Genomic DNA, 22,094 nt, shown 5'->3' on the forward strand with positions numbered 1-22,094 from the left:
TTCTGTTTCAATAGATACTTCACTTGAAAATCTCCAGGAGAATATGAGATTTAAGCATATGCTTAGGAATAAGCATTTGTTTGTGTGCAGCCCTGCATAAGATTCTTTATGTTGTGCAAAATAAGGGTAGCACAGGTACAAAATGCGAGTTCTTCAGGTTTGTTCCTTTTTTTAAAGAAGGAATGGGATTAACCGATGACATAAACCAGCAAAGAATAGAGCCTACTGATTTGAAGGAGCCTATTCCGAGACTAAGGATTGCAGAATCAAGCTCAGTGTGCTCAGGAACACATCATGCTTGCTTCTTCCTCTTGCTGCACACAATTTCTGTTTGTGGAGGAATCCTTCATTATTTACCTAGGAAAAAGAACCCTTTACAGAAATTGAATGCCCAACAAACACCAATGGAAAAAGACGACCTGAATTTCTGACTCCAGCCATAAAGAGCTGCAGCCTCCACGTAGCAGCAGGGGCTTTACCTTCAGGGGGCATTAAGAGAGCCTCAAATAGCCAGGGTTCCTGTAGCGTATTGCAGTTTATTTAGGGGGGCTGTCAGGCCTAATTAACTGATATTTATAAAGGGCTTCAAGATCCTCAAGTGGGTGGGGTTTATAATGCAAGTATTGGGCCCAATCCTATATTTTATTCAGCTGTGAATTTCACTGGTGTTACTGGAGGTAACTGAGAGCGCAACAAAGCACGAAAGGGTCTGGGAAATTGTGCATTTATTCTGAAAGAAAATTTTCTCTCTAAGCACTCAAGTGGCTTCTTTTTTCTGTCCTGCACATCATACGCCCGGACCTCTAAACCTTCTCTGTGCAGAACCTATTTGTAGCCTTTCGCACAAGGCAAATTTTGAGTCCAAGTCCTGCTTTGTGGAGGATATGACCATTTAGCACAGAAAGTGACATAGTATCTCTATTGAAGTTAGTAAGAATTTTCCAGGAACTTAAGCGGAGCCAGAATTTTTCCCCTTTCCCACCCCCAAACATACCTGATAGTCACTTTAAAGAAGGAGACATCCTTGTGGCTGAGATAAGATGATTCTAAATAAACCAGAGCTTACCAGTTCTATCACTAGCTCTGTACTAGGAGACCAGCATTTTGTAGCAGCTATATAGGGCTATTAATGTTTAAGCCTGTACACCTTTTCCATACTCAAGGTATGTCCCTCTTCACCTCAGTTTCCCCCTGTATAAAATGGACATTATGCTTCATTACTTTACACAAGAGCCATGAATATTAGATGGGCACCCGAGGACTTTGTGATAGTTGGGCGGAGGATGCAGAAGAGTGAGGTGTTACTAAGTTTTGCTGATGCAGTTGAGGCAGCCTGTGCAGACTTCTTGTCTTCTCTCTTAATCTTTGAAGACACAGCTTTCTGTGGGCAGTCCTGAGGGTATCCAGACTGGCAGCGTCCACGGCTGTGTGCTGGGCTTGATGCAGTGTCTGTGTTCTTGTTCCAGATGTCCAAGACCAGTGCCAGCCTTGGCAACCTGCTGAACATTAAGACAGAAGGAGATGGCAGCCAGGCTGGGGCTGGAGAGCCAACACAGTACTTGGGCAAGGCAGTGAAGGCACTTGTCCAGGAGAAGCTCTCTGAGCCATGGAAGATGTACCTGCACAGGTAAGGAGAGCGTAGAACTGGGAATAGAGGAGAGGGAAAATTATTTCCTTTGCAAAGTGTCTGGCTCATTAGTTCACACTTGAATGCAGAGTTCTCTTGAATTTAAAGGCCTAATTCTGTCATATGCTGATCACCTTCTGGAGCACATTTAGTCCTCAGTCCCGGCTGGCTGCAGTGGCTGTTAATGTCCTGTCAGAAATACCTGTCCACATAGAATTATTTTGCAAAGAGATCTTGAAAGCCAACTATATGAGCACAGTTCTTCACATAGTACTGTTAGGCTAGACTTCATCTGAGGCTCCTCTTTATATCCCCACTCTGCAAGTCCAGGGGACCCACTGCAGCTTGCTCTTGGCACTGAACTTAGTTATTACGCACAGATCACAGAAGCCTTAAAATGCTTGCTGTGGCATTTCCTCTGATCATGGGAGTAGGCCACTGAAAGAAAACGAGTATAAGGGGTATGGGAACTGGGACGGTTTCTGCTGTTTTTGTTGTAGACAAGGAGGCTTGAAAGGAAAATGGAACAGATACAAAACTCACCCACACACAGACACGTGCCCATACAGGCCCAGACAGACACACGCTTTGAGCATACACAGATACACCCAGGCAGACACATGGGTTTGTGCTCTGACACAGATAGTTGCCTACAAATGCCTGTGGACACTTCGTAAATCACAGACTTCAGTGGAGAAGACGAGAAAGTCTTCTAGTCCGTCTGCCCCTGGCCAGTGTGAGATCCTTCCCTGCAGTCCATTTGCATTTTGTCCAGCCTAGTTTTAATTATGCCAAGCGGTGTGGCTATTTTCTTGTCTCTGGGAGCATTATTCTACCACCTAATATGTTTCACTGTCACGATTTTTTTCATGGAATGCTGCCTGAATTTCTCTTTTTGTAATTTTGCTGCAGTTCTCCTGGTTATATCCCCTTGAACCACAGCAGATAATTCCTCTCTGCAATTGGAGTTCACCCCCTTCAGATAGTCACAGACTTTTAGCATACCATTTAACCAAGCGTATTTACTTCCTTTAATCTGACTTTGTAAATTAGTCCCCTCAGCCTGCTGATCACGTTGTTGCTGTTGTCGTTCTTGCTGTTCCCTGAACGGGTGCAGAATTGGGCTGCCATTCCTGTATCACCACACCAGATATAACAAGCTTCTGGCCCCCATATATGCAGCTCACAATTGTGCTACCTTGTTTGCATCTATACTGCATAATGTATATGTATCATGTTTACCATCCACTGTTACACAGGATTGCTTTTAATGTTGCTCTCATGAGTCCCCTATGTATAAAAATACACCCCCCACCCCCCAGATGCGTTAGCGGTATGTTTCCAAATATGACTCTCATATTCTGAACCTTCTCCCTTGTCTTGCAAGTCCTCTCTGTGTTGTTTTTCTCCTTTTGCACTGGTGTCACCAACTCCTCCCAGTTTAGTATCTTCTGTGAATTTCATTAACACGCTGTTTACTCCTTCTCCTAGATTACTAATGAAGATGTTAAATAAGCTCAGACCTAACCAAAGTCATCCTTGCAGCATTCACAAGATACCTCCTCCCAGCTCAATATGTTGCTGTTTGTCATTAGCCTTTGTTTACGGTCCTTCAGCCAGTTTTCAATCCACGAGGTAGCATTCACATCCAGGCCAATCTGAATTAATTCTAAGCATATGCGAGACTGTATCAAAATGCTTTACTAAAATCCAAATATATTGCATCCCTTCATCCACTAATTTTGTAATTCTATCAAAAAAAGCAATTAAATTTGTCTGGCAAGATTTATTCTTTATAATCCTGATGCTGTTTATTGCTCATGGTTCCTTTATCCTCTAGATGTTTAATGATTTTCTCCTCCCTCTTAATATTTGTTCCATTACTTTACTGGAAGGAGAAGTTAAGACGAGAGGTATGATAATTGCCAAAGATCACTTGTCTTTTTTTTCCCTGAAAGAATCAGTACCTAGATTTTTAATTCCCCCCCCGCCCTCCCCCCCCAATTTCATAGTACCTCCCTCTTCTCTATGGCTTAAAAAATAGCAAATAGTAATGCAATCAGTTTGTGAGTTAATTTCCATTGCACTTCAGGACATACATCATCCAGACTGGCTGATTTGTGCATATTTATATTTTCCAACCAGTCCCTTTATCTGCTCTTCTAGAAGGTCCTCATTTTATCCCTAATTGTCTGCTTTGTCTTTAGTTTTCCTATCCAAAGCAAATTTTATAAGGCAGCCATTTTTGACTCATCACCTCCCATTTTAATCGGACCTTCTTTCTAAGTACAATACCTCTTGTCCCTGATAAAACAACCCCTTTAGCTTGCAGTAACTTGGTTTCTTACCTCTTACCACACCTTTACTTTCCCTCATCTTCTCCCTGCAAGCCTTAACTGACTGCATGTATTCTATATCCACTGACCTTCCTTCTCCAGTACAAGTTTTTTTTCTTTTTCCTTTACCCTCAAATTGTGAGGTCCCTCCTGGGACCACACAGGCTGCTGTTTGTTTCTTGCTTTCCTGCTCATCAGAGCAATTGTAGTTTGTTGTATCTTAATTATGCAAGATTCCCCTGTTAAGTTTCAAATCCTTCCTGCCAGCGTTTTCTACTTGATTTCTTGATTCCCTGTGATTCTGGAGTTTCCTGAAATCACATGTATTTATGCTACTCTTATTAAGTCTGGAGAATCTCAGCAGTGGATGAGCAGTGAAACTGTGCTTAGTTGTTTTTGCCCTCTTGACCGTTTCCTCCGAGATGACAAGAGGCATATCTTAGGTAATGGCTTTTGCTCTGGTTTTTGCATTGCAGCATTGTTTCTTCTGTACTTCAGGGATTGTGCTTTTCAGTATTTATGCATACTAGGCTGTAATTGCTATATAGGCGATAGTTCATCTCTCCCATCTATGTGATACCCTGTTGTTTCAAGGTGGGGGGGCAGGCGGATCCTGGATCTAGATTCCCTTGAACCACTGTTGCTTCTTCCCTTTTGCTCTTCCCAGTAGATTGAAACAGAAAAAAAAAAAGACCCGTAATGGTTTAGCAGTGTCCTCTTGGTCTGGATTTCTTTTAATTTACTAATCTTTGATCGTTCCTCAGAGCCTTGGCTTTTGTACCTAGGCACTCAAGAACACTAATGATTTTCATCTTTTCTTTCAGAGTAGTTCTGTATTTTGCTCCCACTAAAAGTGAACAGGTCAAGTTCTTGGTCAAGTTCAATTGGAGAGAAATTAGGTTCTTGTTCTGCATGTTCAGATCTATGTAACAGGCAATAACCAAGCAACAATGCCAGCAGTGCTGTTTGTGCAGCAGGGACAGTGACGTTAGAAAACAGAATGGTAGTACAGTTGAAAAACAAAGAAAATGTGTCTGTTCCAACACCGCTTCTCTTCTGGGGCCTTCCATAAGATGCCTGCTTGTCTGCTTTGGCCAGGTTCGGTACCAAGGATTTCTGCGATGCACAGTGCGACTTTCTCCATAAGGTGCATTTCCATTGTGTCGTGGAGGAATGCGGTGCCCTCTTCAGCACCCTGGATGGAGCCATCAAGCATGCCAAGTAAGTAGGAGAGCGTGAGTCTTGGGAAACCTTGAGAAAACTCTACAACACGCACACTGCAGGACGAGAGAGACCTTGCTGAGTAACTCTGTTCAAGAGCAGGAACGTGGGCAGTCCTGAGGGCATCAGTTCGGGCATCTGCATGCTTCCTGTGTAAATGTGCTCAGCTAAAATTTTTGCAGAACACTATGTCCTCTTTAATTTTGTTTCACAATGAATATGCTCAACTTGTGAAAAAGAGGTGTCTCTCAGTGTTGGCAAGGCTGAGAACTGGACATTTGTGTTTTTCTGTAGCCTACTTGACAGACAGTGTCTTCAAGGAGACCCATATTTCTCACAGCGCACAAATACACCATACAGAGAAATAAGAAAATATGGGAGGGAAAGGATCCTGTAAACCCAACCATTGTCACAGGATACAGACTTCTTGTGGAGTAGACAGCTCCCCATCACTGCGGTGTAGAAAGCATTTTATTGTTCTTTGACTTGTCATGACATATCTCTTTTAACAAATTTTCCCTAGCCCTTAGTTTATATGGTTTTGTTTAAGAGTTTTACATCATGTGGATAAGGATCTTGAAATGAAGCAGTCAAACTGTCCAGCCCAAGAGCAACCTCCTTCTCACCTTGCCATATTCTACATTGTAAACCCTTTGTCATTTCACATCATTTTGGAAAGTAGCAGACAGCCCAGAGTTTGGTAGCCAGAACTGTAGGCTAGATAATATGGCCTGTGTTACAGAGGCTGTACAGCATGCTCAGAACCCTAGATGACTCTTGGGTGAAGAATGAATTTAAGATACGCTCCCACTGTTACAGTGAGGGGACTAGCAAAGGAAGGGTGGGATATTGGAAATTTTCCCTGTTGCAAATTTCTACAGAGCATAATCTGCAGTTCAAAACCACACCAAGTTCCTTTTAAAGGCAATGGAAGACTTGCCTGAGTAAAGAATGAATAAGGCCTTCAGCAGCTGTCCACATGACTGATTCTGAAGGGGTTTAAAGGGAAGGAGGTCTTGCAAATTTTAAGACAAAGATCGGTTAGCACAGTTGGTCTCTGGCGTTGGATAGTTCCCTGTGGTTCACTACTACAAACTACTGGCTTCTCACAACAGCGATGGGAAGCTGCCCTCATAGGCATATTGATCTTACTGACTGCAGCGATTCTTGCATCTCTCCGATTTCAACATGTTACTGTACCTTTCAGTCTCCACGCCTCTTAATGAATTCCCTTCTCTTCACAGTCTAGAAGGAAAGACAAAACATTGTCTTTCCACAATGTTTGCAGAGCCCCTTTTAGGATTTAACCTCAGCTAATTTGTTTGCAGACTCCTGCCACGTTCCTGTTGATGTTTATCAAGTTACCGAGTTATATGCAATGGTCAAGAATTTATGTCTGAATCACACTGTCTTTTTGCAGTTTTCACTTCCGAACTGAGGGTGGAACCGTTAAAAGTAACTCTGAGTCTCCCTTCTCAACTACTACTGAGAATAAGGCTTCACTGGCCCCTTCATCACCATCTGCTACTTCTGTCACCATGGCAAGTGCTCCTGCCCTTGACGTGCCCACTCCAAGTCCAGCTACTGTGCCCTCTGCCCCCACACTGCTAGCTTGGAAGCAGCTGGCTTCAACCATACCCCAGATGCCTCAGATCCCAGCATCAGTGCCTAACCTGGCAACTTCACCCTTGGCAACGACTTCCCTGGAGAACGCCAAGCCTCAGGTCAAACCCGGATTTCTCCAGTTCCAGGAGAAGTAAGTTGTAGATGCTGCTTGCCTCCTTGCGTCCTCTCCAGACTTGCAATCCCCTCTTTACTGCTCCTCGGAGCTGTAGTACATCTGTATTCGCCCACTGAGAGACCTTCTGTCTAGAAAGTACTCTGGGCTTTATCTCACAGAAAATTTACTTCTGTAAAGTCTAGAAAATGCCTTCAGTTATCCTAGGAAAAAAACCAAGATTTTCAAGTACATCTGGGAGCACTTCTAGGTATGAGTTTCGAAGAGAAATAAACTTGCTGACGTATCACTGAAGCATTTTTTATACCTCATGATAGGTGTACAGAAATACATGCGTCTGTGCAGTATTTTTGACCCTGAAGGCTACAGAGGAAGCATAGCATCTTTAAAGTTTTCAGCATGATGCCTGACTAGCCCACCTCCAGATCTTGCTGCAAGTCTGAGACTTGCCATGAGTTTCTGTAGTTGAGCAAAAATCAGTGGGCAACTGAGTGCTCAGTCACGCAAAGGTGAGGTGTTACTGCAGCAAAGTACACAGGAATAACTAAGAGTAGGTGTTTACAGATTGCTGAGAAGGAAGCTTGTTGGATTTCTCCCCAGTAAGCTCTATGGCCTTTTCCTAGGAATGCCATCTGTAATTCAGTATAATACAGCTTCATTTTTTTTTTTTTCAGTGAAGAAGACTGGGGGTCAGATAGTGGAGGGCCAGAAGTGCTTGGACTCTGCCTTATCAGGAATGGGTCTCTGAGCAGCTCAAGGCATAGGGAGCAATTCTCTCTCACTTCAGATTTGTCAAAGTTTTGCTGTCCTGGCTGAATTTCCATACAAGTGTAATGCGTCTCCTTAAATTCTGTGCCTCTGGTTTTGTAGTGTTAGTTTACAAAGTAATTCACAATGGAGGTATCTGGCAAAAGGTAACAACCTTGCTGAACTTCTTTTAAAACACTGAAGAAGTTTCACAGTCTTGCTGTGATGATGGTGTTATTTCTGTTACATAGACAGAAAGGGGCACAGAAGTTACGTAGTTTACAGGAGGACACAGGAGCTGAGGATCAGGTTAGGCATTACAGCTTAGACAGATAGATAGTTATTCAGGCTGGTGGAGTACCAGTCTCTGGGTCATATATTGACAGTCATTTGTCTGCTTTCAAAGAAGTGTATTAATTCTATTTCACGTATCTGAGTAGGTATCATTGGGTACAGTGCTTGGGATCCAAGAGATCAATGTTCAGCTACCTCCGGTCTGACCTCTGTTTGTGCAGCCAGAAATCCATGGAATGGGTGGGGGCAGTAAGGTACCAAAACCATTTAGCTGATTAAACAGGCTACTGCCGATTTTATCTAATCAGGGGAAGCCCTGGCATCTTGCAGTGTGCATGCCCAAGAGTTTCATTTCAGTTGCACAAAATTGAGATGGGAAAAACTGTCTGAATCTATTGAGGTAAGTACAGGCAGAAAGGGAGAAACAGCGTCTATCCAGATCTCGAGAGAGCTTTAAATTGGAAGTGTGGCCCTCAAAGACTACAGAACCCACCATGCATTGCTGTATTTTAATAATCTTAATCAAGAAAGTGCACTAGCTTGGTGGAATTGCAGTAGTGCTGCCAGCATCAATTTTACTGAAGAGGAAGGTGGCTATGGGAAATCTGTAGGCCACGTTTGGAACAGAGGCTTCAGCTAGGCTCCCCTTGAATTAAATTTTGGCAAAGAAACAAATGTGTGAAATGAGTGAAGGTGATGATTGGGTTTTGGATGTATTCCAGCGATCCCTGCCTGGCAACGGACTGCAAGTATGCCAACAAATTCCACTTCCACTGTCTCTTTGGGAACTGCAAGTATGTGTGCAAAACCTCTGGCAAAGCAGAATCCCACTGCCTGGACCACATCAACCCCAACAATAATTTGGTGAATGTGCGAGACCAGTTTGCTTACTATTCGCTGCAGTGTCTCTGTCCGAACCAGGTAAGAGCAATTCAAAAGCAGTGTTCTAGCCTGAGTATGTGTGCGGGAGAAGAATGGGAAGAGCAAGTAGGCTACCCAACAGGAAGTGAGGCTGAGTATTTCATTCCTGGTCTAACTACAGAACCATGGAAGGGTCTTAATTATGTGGTCTAGCAAAATGTTTGGTTTCCATCAAATTGAAAATTGCGCTGCTTTTATGTTTCTTTGACTTGGGTGAAGTGGGCAAGGCAACTAAGAGGCACAAGATGAAATAAAATAAAAATCTATGATGAATACCAGGGAAAGCCGCGAGTTAGGTTTGGGATATTTCAACGTAGAATAGTGCAATACGGAATACATGACAGCGATACAAAATACGCGACAGGGAACAAGTTTGCATTGCGGCTTCTGGAAGATGAAACGGATGTGATCTTGAGTATCAGTTCAGGCCTCTCTCTCATGTCTCAGAGGGACAGCATTAGTAGCAGGCAGATGAGAGTGCATTTATTTTAGATACGCTTAAAGCAACCTGCCTGTTTGCTCCCCTCTAGCACTGTGAATTCAGGATGCGAGGGCATTACCACTGTCTTCGTCCTGGCTGCTACTTTGTGACTAACATCACCACCAAGCTGCCCTGGCATGTGAAAAAACATGAGAAGGCAGAGAGAAGGGCAGCCAATGGCTTCAAGTATTTTACCAAGCGAGAAGAGTGTGGCAGACTAGGTGAGTTTTCTTCTGTTTCCCCCGTCACCTTTCTCATGTGGTCTGTCCCAGGTCCAGGCTAAGAATGCCATGAGTTAGAGCCTGCGAGTTATGCTTCAGATGGTTTTGGTCGTTAAATCACTACACAGGAAATGGAACAAAACAGAAAGCAGTTCCTGATCTGCCTGAGTTGAAGCATGTTTTCCCAAATAGACCCAAGTTAAATGGATAGAAACTGTAATATAGATGATTTTATTTTTTATATATATATCTATTTATCTATATGAAATTTATCTATATTAAAATATAATATATATATATTATATATATATATAAAAAATTATATCTATCTATACATAAAATTCGTCTGGAGATACAGCTTCCCCTTTGTTCTTCCTTTTTATCTAATTGTCAAGGCCTTTTTTGTTTGGTTTTTTGCACTTTGTAGTCTTTTGGGCCTACTGCTTGTCTTGGGTGGAGTTTAAGGGTACTCTTAGGAGTAAAAAAAGCATAGGGGAAGTGCCTGTTCTGATGAGTGCCTTGTGTGAAAGTCTTCCTGTGTCAAGGAAGTTCCTGCTTTGCCCAATTCCAGGCAGCTTCAAATGAATTTATTTTTTTTTTAGCCATTGCCAGTGCTGCATATTGAAAGCCAAAGGGCAAGCCAGGCAGCCAAAGTGCTGCCTATGGAGACAGCAGTATGGAGAAGAGCATTCAATAAACCACTCCCTTCTCCTCCAAAACCATTCTCCACATCCACTTGTGAGCAGCAGGGAATACGGCGCTGTGTCTCTGTGCCAGCCTTCCACCAGAGCACGGCCTAAGGAAACACCCGAGATGTGGCACAGCCTCAGACTGTGGCTTGCCCACTTGCCAAAACTATTAGCAGCACTGCAGTAGTTATTAAATCTAAGTGCCTCTAGTGTAAGGCTGGTAAAACAAATGCAGAACAGGAAGTAGAATGCATTCCCAGGGAGGTATCTAGAGCTGCAATCCAGGGCTCTGAACTGGGCGGAATCCCTAAAGATAGCTCCAGCAGAGCTCTATCCTGAACTGCCTGGGATTCACTTAATCCTTCTAGTTGTGTTTTGGCTTAACGGTCTCACAGACCCAGTCTTCCCTATCACTCCTGGTTGGAACAAAGGCTGAAACAAAACAGCGTTCAGAGTAACACCTCCAGGTGCTGTTCTCTCACGTTGCAGGGGAACAGCCACAATAACCAGAACCAAACTTTTCAGCTTCGAATACATCAAGAATTTATATCCAAATGGTAGCTTGTTTGTGATAACCAGGGTAATGAGTGTCAACACGCCACAGCCAGTACTTACCTAGGTCTCATTTACACGTCACTAGATTCAGCAGTTGCTGTTATTTACTCAACTTTAGGTGTTTCGGGTGATAGCAGGGGCTAGACAAAGCAGGACAATGATATATGACACGCAGCCTACATGGGTGCCCTAGCAACAGGCGAGCCTTCACCTGCCCTTTGCTGATACTGTTTCAGTCCTGCCAGCACTGTTTGTTCTCCATCCCAAAGAACAGCACAACGTGATGGGGAGGGCGAATGAGGTGGGGCTGTGGGGGAGTGCAATACCTAAACAAACATAAACTTGGCACGCACATAAAACGCTATCTGTGAGCTAAAGATGGGCCGGGTGATTTGGGAGCTGTTTGGCAGCGAGGCATCTACAGGCTGTGCATGTGTCAGCAGTGTTTATTGTGGGGAGCAATGGGGTAGATGCATCCAGCAGTATGTACATATGCCTATAAGTTGGGCTTGCCATGCAATAAACATATGTTTAGCCAGCACTCTGCATTTGCCTATGGAGATACAGGCAGCACGATGGGATGGTGTAGCTGGATGAGTTCGTGTAGGTGTACATGGTTATACCAATGTGTAAATGCATGGCTACTCCTCTGTACATATCCGTGCTTTTTATGTTGCGTATGTATATATAGCAGGTGCAGAAAGCACTGGCCTGCTTTAAGTGTTGTAAATGTTTCTGAACAAACACACGATAGATTTTTATATGTTATGTTTGTGCATGTATAAATATATACACATGTGTATGGGTGGGGAAGGAGAGAGAGAGATGAAAAATAAGTAGGTATGTAAGTAAAGGTGGATGGGTGTAGGTAGATGATAGATAGGTGAGTAAAACTGAGGTGGTCTGTAGCTCTTTGTGTGTAAGGGTATGGCCAAGGGATGATGGAGAACAGACAGAACCTGATTATTGATCTAGCTATGTTTTACCTGCAACAAGCCATTATTTATCACCTATAGAATGTAGCTGTTTCGGAGTGTCTGTTAATGAGCTACAGAAAGTCCCAGCATGCATGGCACTATCCACGAGGAGCAAAATGTGTCAAGTGCTGTATGCCAGAACTCATATAAATTGTTTGTTGTTTAGTAGCTGCCCCTATTACACAACAAATTTGGAGTGGCAATAAACACTTCTTGGCTTATTTCTGTCTGACCAGAGAGCATACACTGTCCAGAGCTAGAGCTTTTAAGAGACTGCTTTTCTGCGAGCACAGTTAAAGGAAAAAAAGAGAAAAAGAACTTTTCATTTCTAACCCAATTATGAGCGTGTATTTTCGATTGTAACTTCTATGATAGCGTTAAATGTCTTGGGTTTGTTCTCTTTGTAAAGGAAAAGGCGCTAGCTAAGACTGGAGAGCATTAGGCACTACTAGATGCAATGGTAATGTTCCTTCCTTTATAACAAAACAAAGAGGGATGGGACTAGTCTGCAGCTCAGGCTCACTTCTTAAATCTGTGTACAGTCTCTCTTGCAGTTGCTCAGCAGGCAAAAGATCATGTTTTTTTTCATTCGGGACTGTTCCTGAAGAACCCGTAACCATTGATAATCTTCAGTCCACCAGAAATCCATGTAGCAGCAGCCTTGTCCCGTCTCCAGATCATCTTCCCTACAGTCCCCTTCCCTCTTGGTACCTTTCATGTACTACATACAATGGTTTTGTGTCTGCAGGTTGCAAATACAACCAGGTGAACAGCCACTTCCACTGCATTCGAGAGGGCTGCCAGTTCTCCTTCCTGCTCAAGCACCAAATGACATCCCACGCCAGAAAGCACATGAGAAGGATGCTGGGGAAGAACTTTGATCGTGTTCCTACTCAGGTGACTCACTGGTTATTTAAGTCTAGATCCGCATGTACTGTTGGTCCCTTTGGTTGCTTGCTGCAGAGCTTGGCACTTGCTTTAGTGCCAAGACACTCATACGCAAACTCTTAAGGATATTATGTCTGCCTTGGGGGATACAACTGGGATAGGTGAGTTCACCCAAGCTAGCTTTACCTGGTTGGACTTCTACAATACGAGGAAAGATGATGAAGCACAGACATCAAAGCATTACTTAGGGTAAATAGCTTTTCCTTGTGAATTATGGAGAAAAAAAATTGAGAAGGATAACGCTAAAATACTCATATTTAGAACTTGCACTTCCTCCCTGCTCTCTCAACATACACCAATTGGCTTATTAAAATTAAAGTGCTTAGGATGTGGAAGAATTGAACGTGCTGGTTAAAGCAAACATTTCCTATTGCGCATAAAGAATTATTTGCTGCTTCCACCTAGGATGGGAGAAATACCAGTCTCAAAATTTCTCTTCCCTTATTGATCTGGAGTTAGTTTGGGGCACTCCTTGTCCTCTCTCAGGAAGCAGCAGAGCGGTGCAGTTGCTTCTTTTCTAACGCATAACTGAGAGCAACTGGCAGATTAGGTTTGTCTGTTTCATGAATAAATTGAAGAGTTTCAACTGTGGCACTGAGCTGCTGCTCAGACCGGCAGCAGTCCTGCAACCTCCTGCTGCTTCTTCTTCTTCCTTAGTTGCAACTTCCATTGACTTGGGAGATGAAACAAGCTAGCTTTATTTAAACGCCTGCGACTGATCTGACCCTAAGGACATCTTCTGGTATATGAAAAACAAAAGGGGTCATCTGCAGAAGCAAGATGGGAACCCTCTTTCATTCCATGACATGGGAATGAGAGGTCCCTATTAGTTATTAAGTACTGTCAATAAGTTAATTGTTGAAGTCTACTGCTGTTGGATTTAACAAGTTCACAGATGCCAAGGAACCAGTATTACTGTTGTGATAGCTTTTGTTCTGAACATGAAAAGCTTAGGTTCAAGAATCAAACTTAGGAGAGATTTAACAAATAGATTTGTCTTCACTACTCTTCTAGTACGTGCTGAGTCTAGCCCTAAGAATTTTAGTACATGCTGAGCAGAAAATGCTACTTTTGACCTCCATCTCCTTTCACTGGCAATCCTGTCTCACTTCAGCAGTGGGGAAGTAGTAATCATGGCCTGAGCAATCCTGGGAGCATACAGTGCTAGTCTTACTCTGTTGCTGTGCTTAGCCCATGGAGCAGTCCAGCGAACAACAAAACAAGGATGAAACAGCAAATCAGGGCATGTGGCAAAGTTAACCAGATTGCTGTACTGCCGCTGCCTTTCTGCATGTAAATGTACCAAGTCCCATTTTTCCCATTCCTTAGTGCTCAGTAGGCACTTAGTGGTGTGTTTGGATATACCTTGCTTCTGGGTACCTACCCGTGTCACTATCCAGAGAAGATCATGCCGTGCCAGGCCACAACAGCTGCATGTGAATGGAGCACTGGTCACATACGTCACTGGTTTCAGTCCGTGTTCCCTTGTTGCAATGTCTCAGCATGCAGGCACTAGGACAGTCATGTCAGGAGTCGTATTTCCAGTCTCTAAATGCAGCAGGACCTACGCAGTAAGGTAGTAATGCCAAGATTAACACCTCCTGTTTTTGAATGCATCAGAATCCACACACCAGGATACCGGTGCCAAGATTAACACTCCCAGCCTCTGAGCACATCACAATTCACATACCAGGATACACGTGCCAAGTTTAATGCTCAGAGCTCCCAGCGAAGGAAGATTCACGCTCCTAGCCACAGTGCCATGGGTTCCACTCACGAGCATGTTCCAGCTATCCCTCATGAACTGTGGCAGAGAGAAATAAACGTGCAGACAGATGGTTTTGGTCTTGGCATCTTGCTTTTGGTGTGAAAGTCCCTGTCCTGTTTTCTTGCTGCAGGTTATTGGCCACACTCCAAGAAATGAAAATCTCCCCCAGGTTGGCAGCATGGCACCCAGCCCAGCCTCATCAGGAACCCCAGCTTCCTTTCAGGGACCCCCAAGCATGATGGACACTGAAACAGATGAGTACATGGATTACACTGGCTGCAGCCCTGGGGGTATCTCCTCTGAATCTTCCAATATGGACCGCAGCTGCTCCAGCACTCCAGTGGGCAATGAAAGTACATCGGCAGGTAAGGGGGGGGTTGTGTGTGTGTGAAATGGATCATCAGTTGCCTGCTCTCTTGGGAGATAAACTCATGAAGAGAGGCCAAAAACCAACTGCACCTTAAAATATAAACTGTACCAGCTTCACAATAGTGCCTCGTACTAACCTGGCTCCCGCCATCATTTGTGAGAAGAGATCCATCAAAATGTGCACCTCAAGCATCCATGAACTAACAGTGTATCATTTTTCTCCCCTGAGGAGGGGTTTTTATCCTGTGTCTTGGAGTTGGATTTATTTTAATAACCGATTTAAAAAAAAAAAAACCCAAAAAAGTTGTGGGCCTGTTCTGTACTTGGCATTTCCCCTGATATCTTTTTGTATTTCCTTGTGCAGCATCTCAAGTCAGGCACTTTCCTATACAGTTGAGGTACAGAAAGACTGTACAATAGCAAATATTATATACACAGGGGAAAAAAAAACCTACCACACCTTCAGAAATCAACATACAAAAGCAGCTCACTGAGCTCCTTTCCTCATGCAAAAACTCTTGTTCCACTTTGTGCAGTATTGTACAGAGGAGACCTCCATCATCCCCTCTTTTTTGGAAGTAAGTTTCTGCCATTGTTGCCTGTTTGCCAGGATGATGCATAGCCATCTCCCACTGCCCTGTATTACAGGGTTATCTTTTCACTAGTCAGATATCTTTTTTGAATTCTGTTATCATCTAGTGGTGATCCAGGGATCTCTTGGCTGTCCTTCCCAGGGTTAAGTGTTAACATTCTAGATAGGTTGCCTCACTGAGTTTGCTTTAATTTCATACACATTTTCCTACTTTTCTTTCCCACACCAGTTAGATGAAGGTTACCATATAGCACAGCTAACCATATGTTGTATGAACACTGCTGGGTCATGACAGCAGTTGCCCCATGACATTAAAGCTCCTCCAAAGAGTTCTGGTGGGACAGCGGTTCCTGGCACTCTCTCCTTTGTCAGGACGCCATCTGGCCCAAGTCACACTTCTAGGAAATGCCCCCCTCCCTGCTATCCAGGTAGCGAGCAACTCCACCCACCCAAAGTGTCAGACCACCCTTACAGCTATTAGTTGGTACAAGCTGGCACCATATAGATGAACAAGGACCAAACAAGCAGGAATTTCTGCATGAAAGCCTGTGGCTCTTCCCCCATGCCACTAAAGCCACCTTACCTTCTGCAGAGACAACCCTCCTCTTCCTGATGCTGTCAGTTCCTCACCTTCTGTTTCTTCTCTGTTACAGTTCTGTTTCATACATTTGTGAATGTGTTTTCCGTTTTCATCATATTGCTTCTGCTCTTGGGTTCTCATTTCAGTTCTTTTGTTTTTTGTTTTGTTTTGGTTTTTTTTGTTTGGTTTTGTTGTTTTGGTTTTTTTTGTTGTGTGGTTTGTTTGTTGTTTTGGTTTTTTTTTTTTTTTCTGCTTTTTTTCTCTCCACATTCTCCAGGCTGCCTGGTTCCTTCTACTGCCACTGCTGCTGCCGATGATGCTACCCACAATGCACCACAACCTCAACCACCATCTCTGCCTCCATCTTTCTCACAAGCCCTGCTTAGGTCTCCCCTTCCCACCCTCCCCTATCTTTTCTCTCCATCTTGTCTCTCATACTCTCTGCTCAGTGCCACTCTTGGATCCAGCAGAGGCATTGTCATGCCTGCCGCCAGCACCACTGGGTTTTCGCCCATCATTGCCACTCCAACTCCAGTAAAAAGTGACGTTCCCTTAGTTCAGGATGCAGCAGGTAACACTTCTTTCCTTTCTCTCTTAGTGTCCTGTGCCCATCTCCTTCCCCACTCACCCTGGCCACATTTTTTCTCTGCACCTTTGGGTCAGTAAAAAAGCATATGTCACTCTGTGTCTTATTTAACTTTATCCAAGGGTCCGTCCATGGCTACTCCTTTTGGCTGCTGACACAGTAACCACAGCTAAGAAGGGTAACCAAAACCACAGCAAATCATTGAGAGACATTTGGATACCTGAGAGCAATTTCCACCGATTCCAAACTATGAGAAAAATCTAATAAAAACCCATAGTTAAAATGCACTTTCAGCCTCTTGATAACAGCAGGATAAGCCACAAAGCAAACTTTTGCTCATGTAGCATTAATGGGACTTGGAATTCTTGTTTAGATCTTCCAGGCCACCCAGCCCAGTGCCTACCATAGTCTGCTGCACACATCTCAGCAGGTAAATGTCTGACAAGGTACCAGTGCCCATATTTTTATAGATCTTGTAAGCTTCACTGCTTCCTATTCATATATGAAGCCATAAAATTCAGGGCTGCGTTCCCCAGCACCAGTAACAGTGAAGTACAGTCAGTGTCACTATGATGACATCATCAGACAGCTCAGGCTGTTTCTCACACTCACTGTTATTTACATCTGCTCTTAACAGCTGCAGAAAATACATCTAGATTTTTTGGTTTAAGCTGCCATGTTTCCCATGTGTGACTAAGATCAGAGATGTCTCAGGCTGGAGATTCTCATTCCAGCTGGGAATGTTTTTTTAGGGTGTGTCTCAGTTTTGGCTTCTTTTCCCAACTCTCAGCTCTTTTCTAGTTAATTAAAGGCATATTTGTGCTTAAAGTTCACACTTAAGAGGATTCTGGCAGCCTACAAATGTCCCAGTCATTCTTCCTGCCAGTTTTAGTAATGCGCAAATCCAAGGTAAATGGTTGCGAGTATGGCTGGAGGACCAACTCCACTTGGAAGTTCACAGGTTTTTCTCATGGGACTTGGCAGGAGAAGGATCCTTGCTTTGTCTGAAGGAGTGTGTTCCAACAAACAAAATTCACAAGAAACTATATTTTTGTCTCTTTTTTTTTTTAACTGATTTGCATGCAACCTGAAACATCTTAACCTTGTGCTGTGCTTTCCTCTAATTATATATTTTTAAGTTTCTTTTCTTTTTATCTTTGTATAGTTTCGTGAATGTTTACATTATTAGTCGTAAAGACAAGCTTATGGCATGCACGTACCATTGGGATTGCATCTGTTGAGGCTTATAATCTTCAGTTGGGTGCTAGGGACTGAACAGTGTCTAGTGGCTAAAGGAGGAGAGCGTACCAGGTTATCATCTCTTTTTCACACCCTTGCTCTGAAACTTTGCCTGTACGAGGAAACAGAATTGGTTTAACTGAAGTTTTAGGCACATCTCTTTGAACTGTTGTAAAAACCAGGCAGATACATTGAGTTTAAAACAGGTAAAATTTAAATTCTACTTATTTCCCAGATTTCCCATCCAGAGTCTTTCCCCTAGGACAGTTTATCCCATATTCCTGTCTGAAGGCAGACAAGATGAGCATTCATACTAATGATAAAAGACTTGATGGTTTGGCCGTAATTTTTTTTTAAAAGGAGGAGTAAGGTGTTGATCTGGATAGCAGTGATTTGTCCAGGCAACAATGCACTTACACTAGTCGCCTGGAAGTGGAGCGAGATTTTACTATACCAGATGTTTGGGGGGGGAGCAGAGAGTAATTGGTCACAGATTCTATAGCTGAGAGCTTGCTTATTTAAAATCTGTAGCGACAGAAAGTTACTCTTTCACTGGTAGCTGGTTAAATTAGCCTTAACGTGCAGTTTCCACCAGCTACATGTCACTAAGATGGTCTCACCATGGGTGCCCTAAGCTGGTGTCCTTATTTGCAGTCTGAGCAAAAGTGCCATGTAACGAATGGGCATGGAACAATCTTTTGTTCTTTGCTTATCCTGCAAGCTGTATAGCTCAGGCATGCAAACAATGAGGGAGAATAGGTTGCTGCTACCATTTCCGTTGACTTGTGTCTTTCAATACAGTGCCAGTTTAACTTTTGGAGGCTTCCTTCAGTGATCGCCACCTTCTCTTAAAGGGTTGTCATTTGAAGGGCCAGATATGGCAAAAATAGCATTCGTCACTTTTAATACCTGCTTATCAGCCAGAAAAAAAAATAATTCTACAACAGTCAGACAGATGACTCTTTCTTCAGTCTCCTAGACAAGGATGCAAGCTGCTCTGGATTCTTAGGCCCCAGGCACTGCATGTCACTGCCTCTTTTTAAGAGGATGGCAGTTTCAGCATGAAGAGAGGCAAAAAAAAAAAAAAAAAAGTATGTTTTAGTTGCAAGCTATAATTTCCAATTACACTCACAATTCTGCACCTGGTGAGAAATTCTTGCCTCCAACCTTGTCTGTGCTGCATGTTGATACTGGAGATTGTGGTTTGATTCTGGAAATAGAAGCAGAGAAGAAAAAAAAGTTAATAGATCTAATGAGGTCGAGTCCTTGATGTCAGCTTGATCCTAGGGGATGTGAGCACTAGCCAGTTATGCTGGCCCTGTGAATGAAAGTGGAAGATAGATGAGGGCTCTTTATTTACTAGGGGCATCATGTGATTTTTTGAGACCCAAGGGAAAGCTGTAGAACTGGTATTTTCTCTCAGAGTCCACTGGCTAGTGATGATGAGAATTAGCCCCATTGAACATCTGTCCATCTGTCTTTCTAAGTGCACTCATCGTAATATGTAGGCTCATTACAGTGAGGGATGTTGCAGTCTCCTGGCCAAAGTCCATCCTATTTCTATAAATTCCCCCCCTTGCAGTTTTAATCACGCATGGGGTCTTCCTTCACTTCCTGCCTGTCCTTGGCAATTGTAGTGTAGTACAAGAGCCTGGATAGGGGCAAACAGTAGACACATATGAGTTATTAGCGTGCTTAAACTCTTACCACTTGAACCCCAGTGAACTACAGTAAAACACCTCAGTCCTTGTATTGGAACAAGCCAGCTCCTCTGTATTAAAGTCTGATTTGAGGAAAATAGAACTAAATCATTAACTAAGCAGCAGGAGAAACTGTGAGAGTAGCAAAACAGAGGAGCAACAGTTAGCATTTGGACAACATCGATATGCAAGAGCAGCAATTAGAGGCAAGGTGGGATATGCTGACAATTGAGGAAGCCACATCCAGCAGGCATCAGCCAGCCGACGATTGCAGGGTTCAGGCTTACTTAGAGCTTGAGGGATGAGCTGCTGGGTGGGAACAGTTGCAGCATTGTGTCTTGGCAAATACAGAATTTGCCAGGATGGTTAGGAGATGAAGAGAGACCTGGCTGTCAGCAACACCATTCTTCGTTTTTTCTCCTCAGGGAATACCATCACTATGCCAACTGCCTCAGGGGCCAAAAAGCGTTTCTGGATTATTGAGGACATGTCCCCGTTTGGCAAACGCCGCAAGACCGCATCCTCACGCAAGATGCTGGATGAAGGGATGATGCTGGAAGGATTTCGGCGCTATGACCTCTACGAGGACTGCAAGGACTCCAGCTGCCAATTCTCTCTCAAGGTTACCCACTACCACTGCACGCGGGAGAATTGTGGCTACAAGTTCTGTGGCCGTACACACATGTACAAGCACGCCCAGCATCATGATCGTGTTGACAACCTGGTATTGGATGATTTCAAACGCTTCAAGTCTTCACTGAGTTGCAACTTCCCAGACTGTCAGTTCTCTGGCAATAGCACACACTTCCACTGTCTGCGTTGTGGCTTCCGCTGCACTGACAGCACTAAGGTGACAGCCCACCGTAAGCACCACGGCAAGCAGGACGTCATCAGTGCTGCTGGCTTCTGCCAGTTCAGCTCAAGCGTGGACTGCGAGGTGCCTGACTGCAAGTACAAACTCAAGTGCTCCCACTTCCATTGCACCTATCCTGGCTGCAAACACACAGTGGTGGGCATGTCACAGATGGACTCGCACAAGCGCAAACATGAGAAGCAGGAGCGAGGGGAGCTTCCTGCCATCTCTCCTGGCCCTGAGGGCCTTGCCCACTCCACTCTTGAGTATGACATCCAGAACTCTTCCATCAACCTGGACAGTTCCCTCAACCTCAGCACTGACAACAACAGCTCGCTCTTCTTCCTGCAGAACGCAGCTGGTGTGGGCCTCAATGATTCCCTGGACCTCAGCAAGAAGCAGTCAGAAGTCACTGAAGGTCCATCACCGAGCAGAGCCGGGACCGCACCTCAGGAGAGGGGGGCGGTGGCATCTGGCTCTGGTGATGTGGAGGACGAGGATGACTCTTCCCAAGAGGATGAAGAGGATGATGAGGAGGAGATGAATGAAGAAGAGGAGGATGATGAAGAGGAGGATGATGATGATGACGATGAGGAGGATGATGAAGAGGAAGACCTGAACACAGATTCTGAAGAATCGCTGCCTGACCCTGAGGGCCTGGCCACTAAAGAAGATGGAGAACCAGAGGAGGCTGCTTCTTCCACAGACCACGGTGATGCTTCCAGGCCCCAGGGCGAGCCAGCCCTTACTCCAGCCCCAACTCCTGCTCCAGCTCCAGCTGCTGCCCCAGCCTCGACCGTTGCTCCAGCAGCTTCTCCTTAATCTTAGAGACAACAGCGGCAGTGGTTTGGTTTTGCTCTTACACAGAATTACTAAGAGGACCCCATATGAGGCAAGAACAAAGATTGGGATGGCAAGTGAAAAACAAACTCCGTGCCACACACACGAGAGAGAGAGGAAGGAAGGAAACCCATGCTCCTCCACAAGCCCCGTAAGAGAGACAGGCTCGCAGCAGGACTGGTGCTGCATCACTTCATTCTGCAGATCACAGAACATGGGGGCAGGATGCAGCAAAAAATACCCTTTTATACGGACATGAACCTTGAGGGTACCAGCTGCTTTTCCTTGCTCCCTGCATGGTGCGTGGGGCCTGTGCCCATCTGGGGACCCTTTGTTATGGGTGGGGCTCTATCCCCCCATTTTTCTTTCTGGGTTTTATTTTTCCATGTTTTCGGTTGTACGATATTAATAATAATCTCCACTTCTTGGAGGGGGGTGGGTGGGAACAACAGGTAATGAATTTTAGAAATATATATTTGTGTGTGTGTCTCTCTCTCTATATATAATGTACACACACACACACATATATAAAATTCAAGGAATTGGTGTCACAAAGACAACTAGCTCAGCTTTTGCCAGTGGGAAGGAGGGGGTGAGGGGTGCACGCTCTCTCTCTCTCTCTCCACCGCCCCCCCTTCTTTCTCCAGCATTAAATGAATGGCATCAGACAGCAAGGGTGGGAGTGGGTATTTATTGTCACATAACTGAGGATGCATTAATGAATGAGCAGGGGTGGGAATGGGACACTCCTCTGTTCTTCCAGATCCTTTTTACTATTAATGATAATAATTTTGAATGCTATTTATATTGTA

The 22,094-nt window shown here is 44.1% G+C and overlaps 1 protein-coding gene across 1 annotated transcript in view; it reads left to right on the plus strand.

Annotated features, from left to right (window-relative positions):
• The window catches only part of CASZ1 (castor zinc finger 1), a 49,931-nt gene extending 28,334 nt beyond the window's left edge, over positions 1-21,597 (plus strand). The window contains exons 11-19 of the mRNA XM_072884310.1: positions 1,467-1,627; positions 5,062-5,184; positions 6,605-6,940; positions 8,686-8,884; positions 9,415-9,586; positions 12,556-12,704; positions 14,654-14,888; positions 16,342-16,635; positions 20,015-21,597. Coding sequence (XP_072740411.1) covers positions 1,467-1,627; positions 5,062-5,184; positions 6,605-6,940; positions 8,686-8,884; positions 9,415-9,586; positions 12,556-12,704; positions 14,654-14,888; positions 16,342-16,635; positions 20,015-21,264 — 2,919 coding nt within the window. The 3' untranslated portion in view covers positions 21,265-21,597. The remainder of the gene's footprint in view (positions 1-1,466; positions 1,628-5,061; positions 5,185-6,604; positions 6,941-8,685; positions 8,885-9,414; positions 9,587-12,555; positions 12,705-14,653; positions 14,889-16,341; positions 16,636-20,014) is intronic.
• The last annotated feature ends 497 nt before the right edge of the window (positions 21,598-22,094 follow it).

The sequence above is a fragment of the Ciconia boyciana genome, chromosome 19, assembly GCF_034638445.1.
Source record: "Ciconia boyciana chromosome 19, ASM3463844v1, whole genome shotgun sequence".
Lineage (NCBI taxonomy): Eukaryota > Metazoa > Chordata > Aves > Ciconiiformes > Ciconiidae > Ciconia > Ciconia boyciana.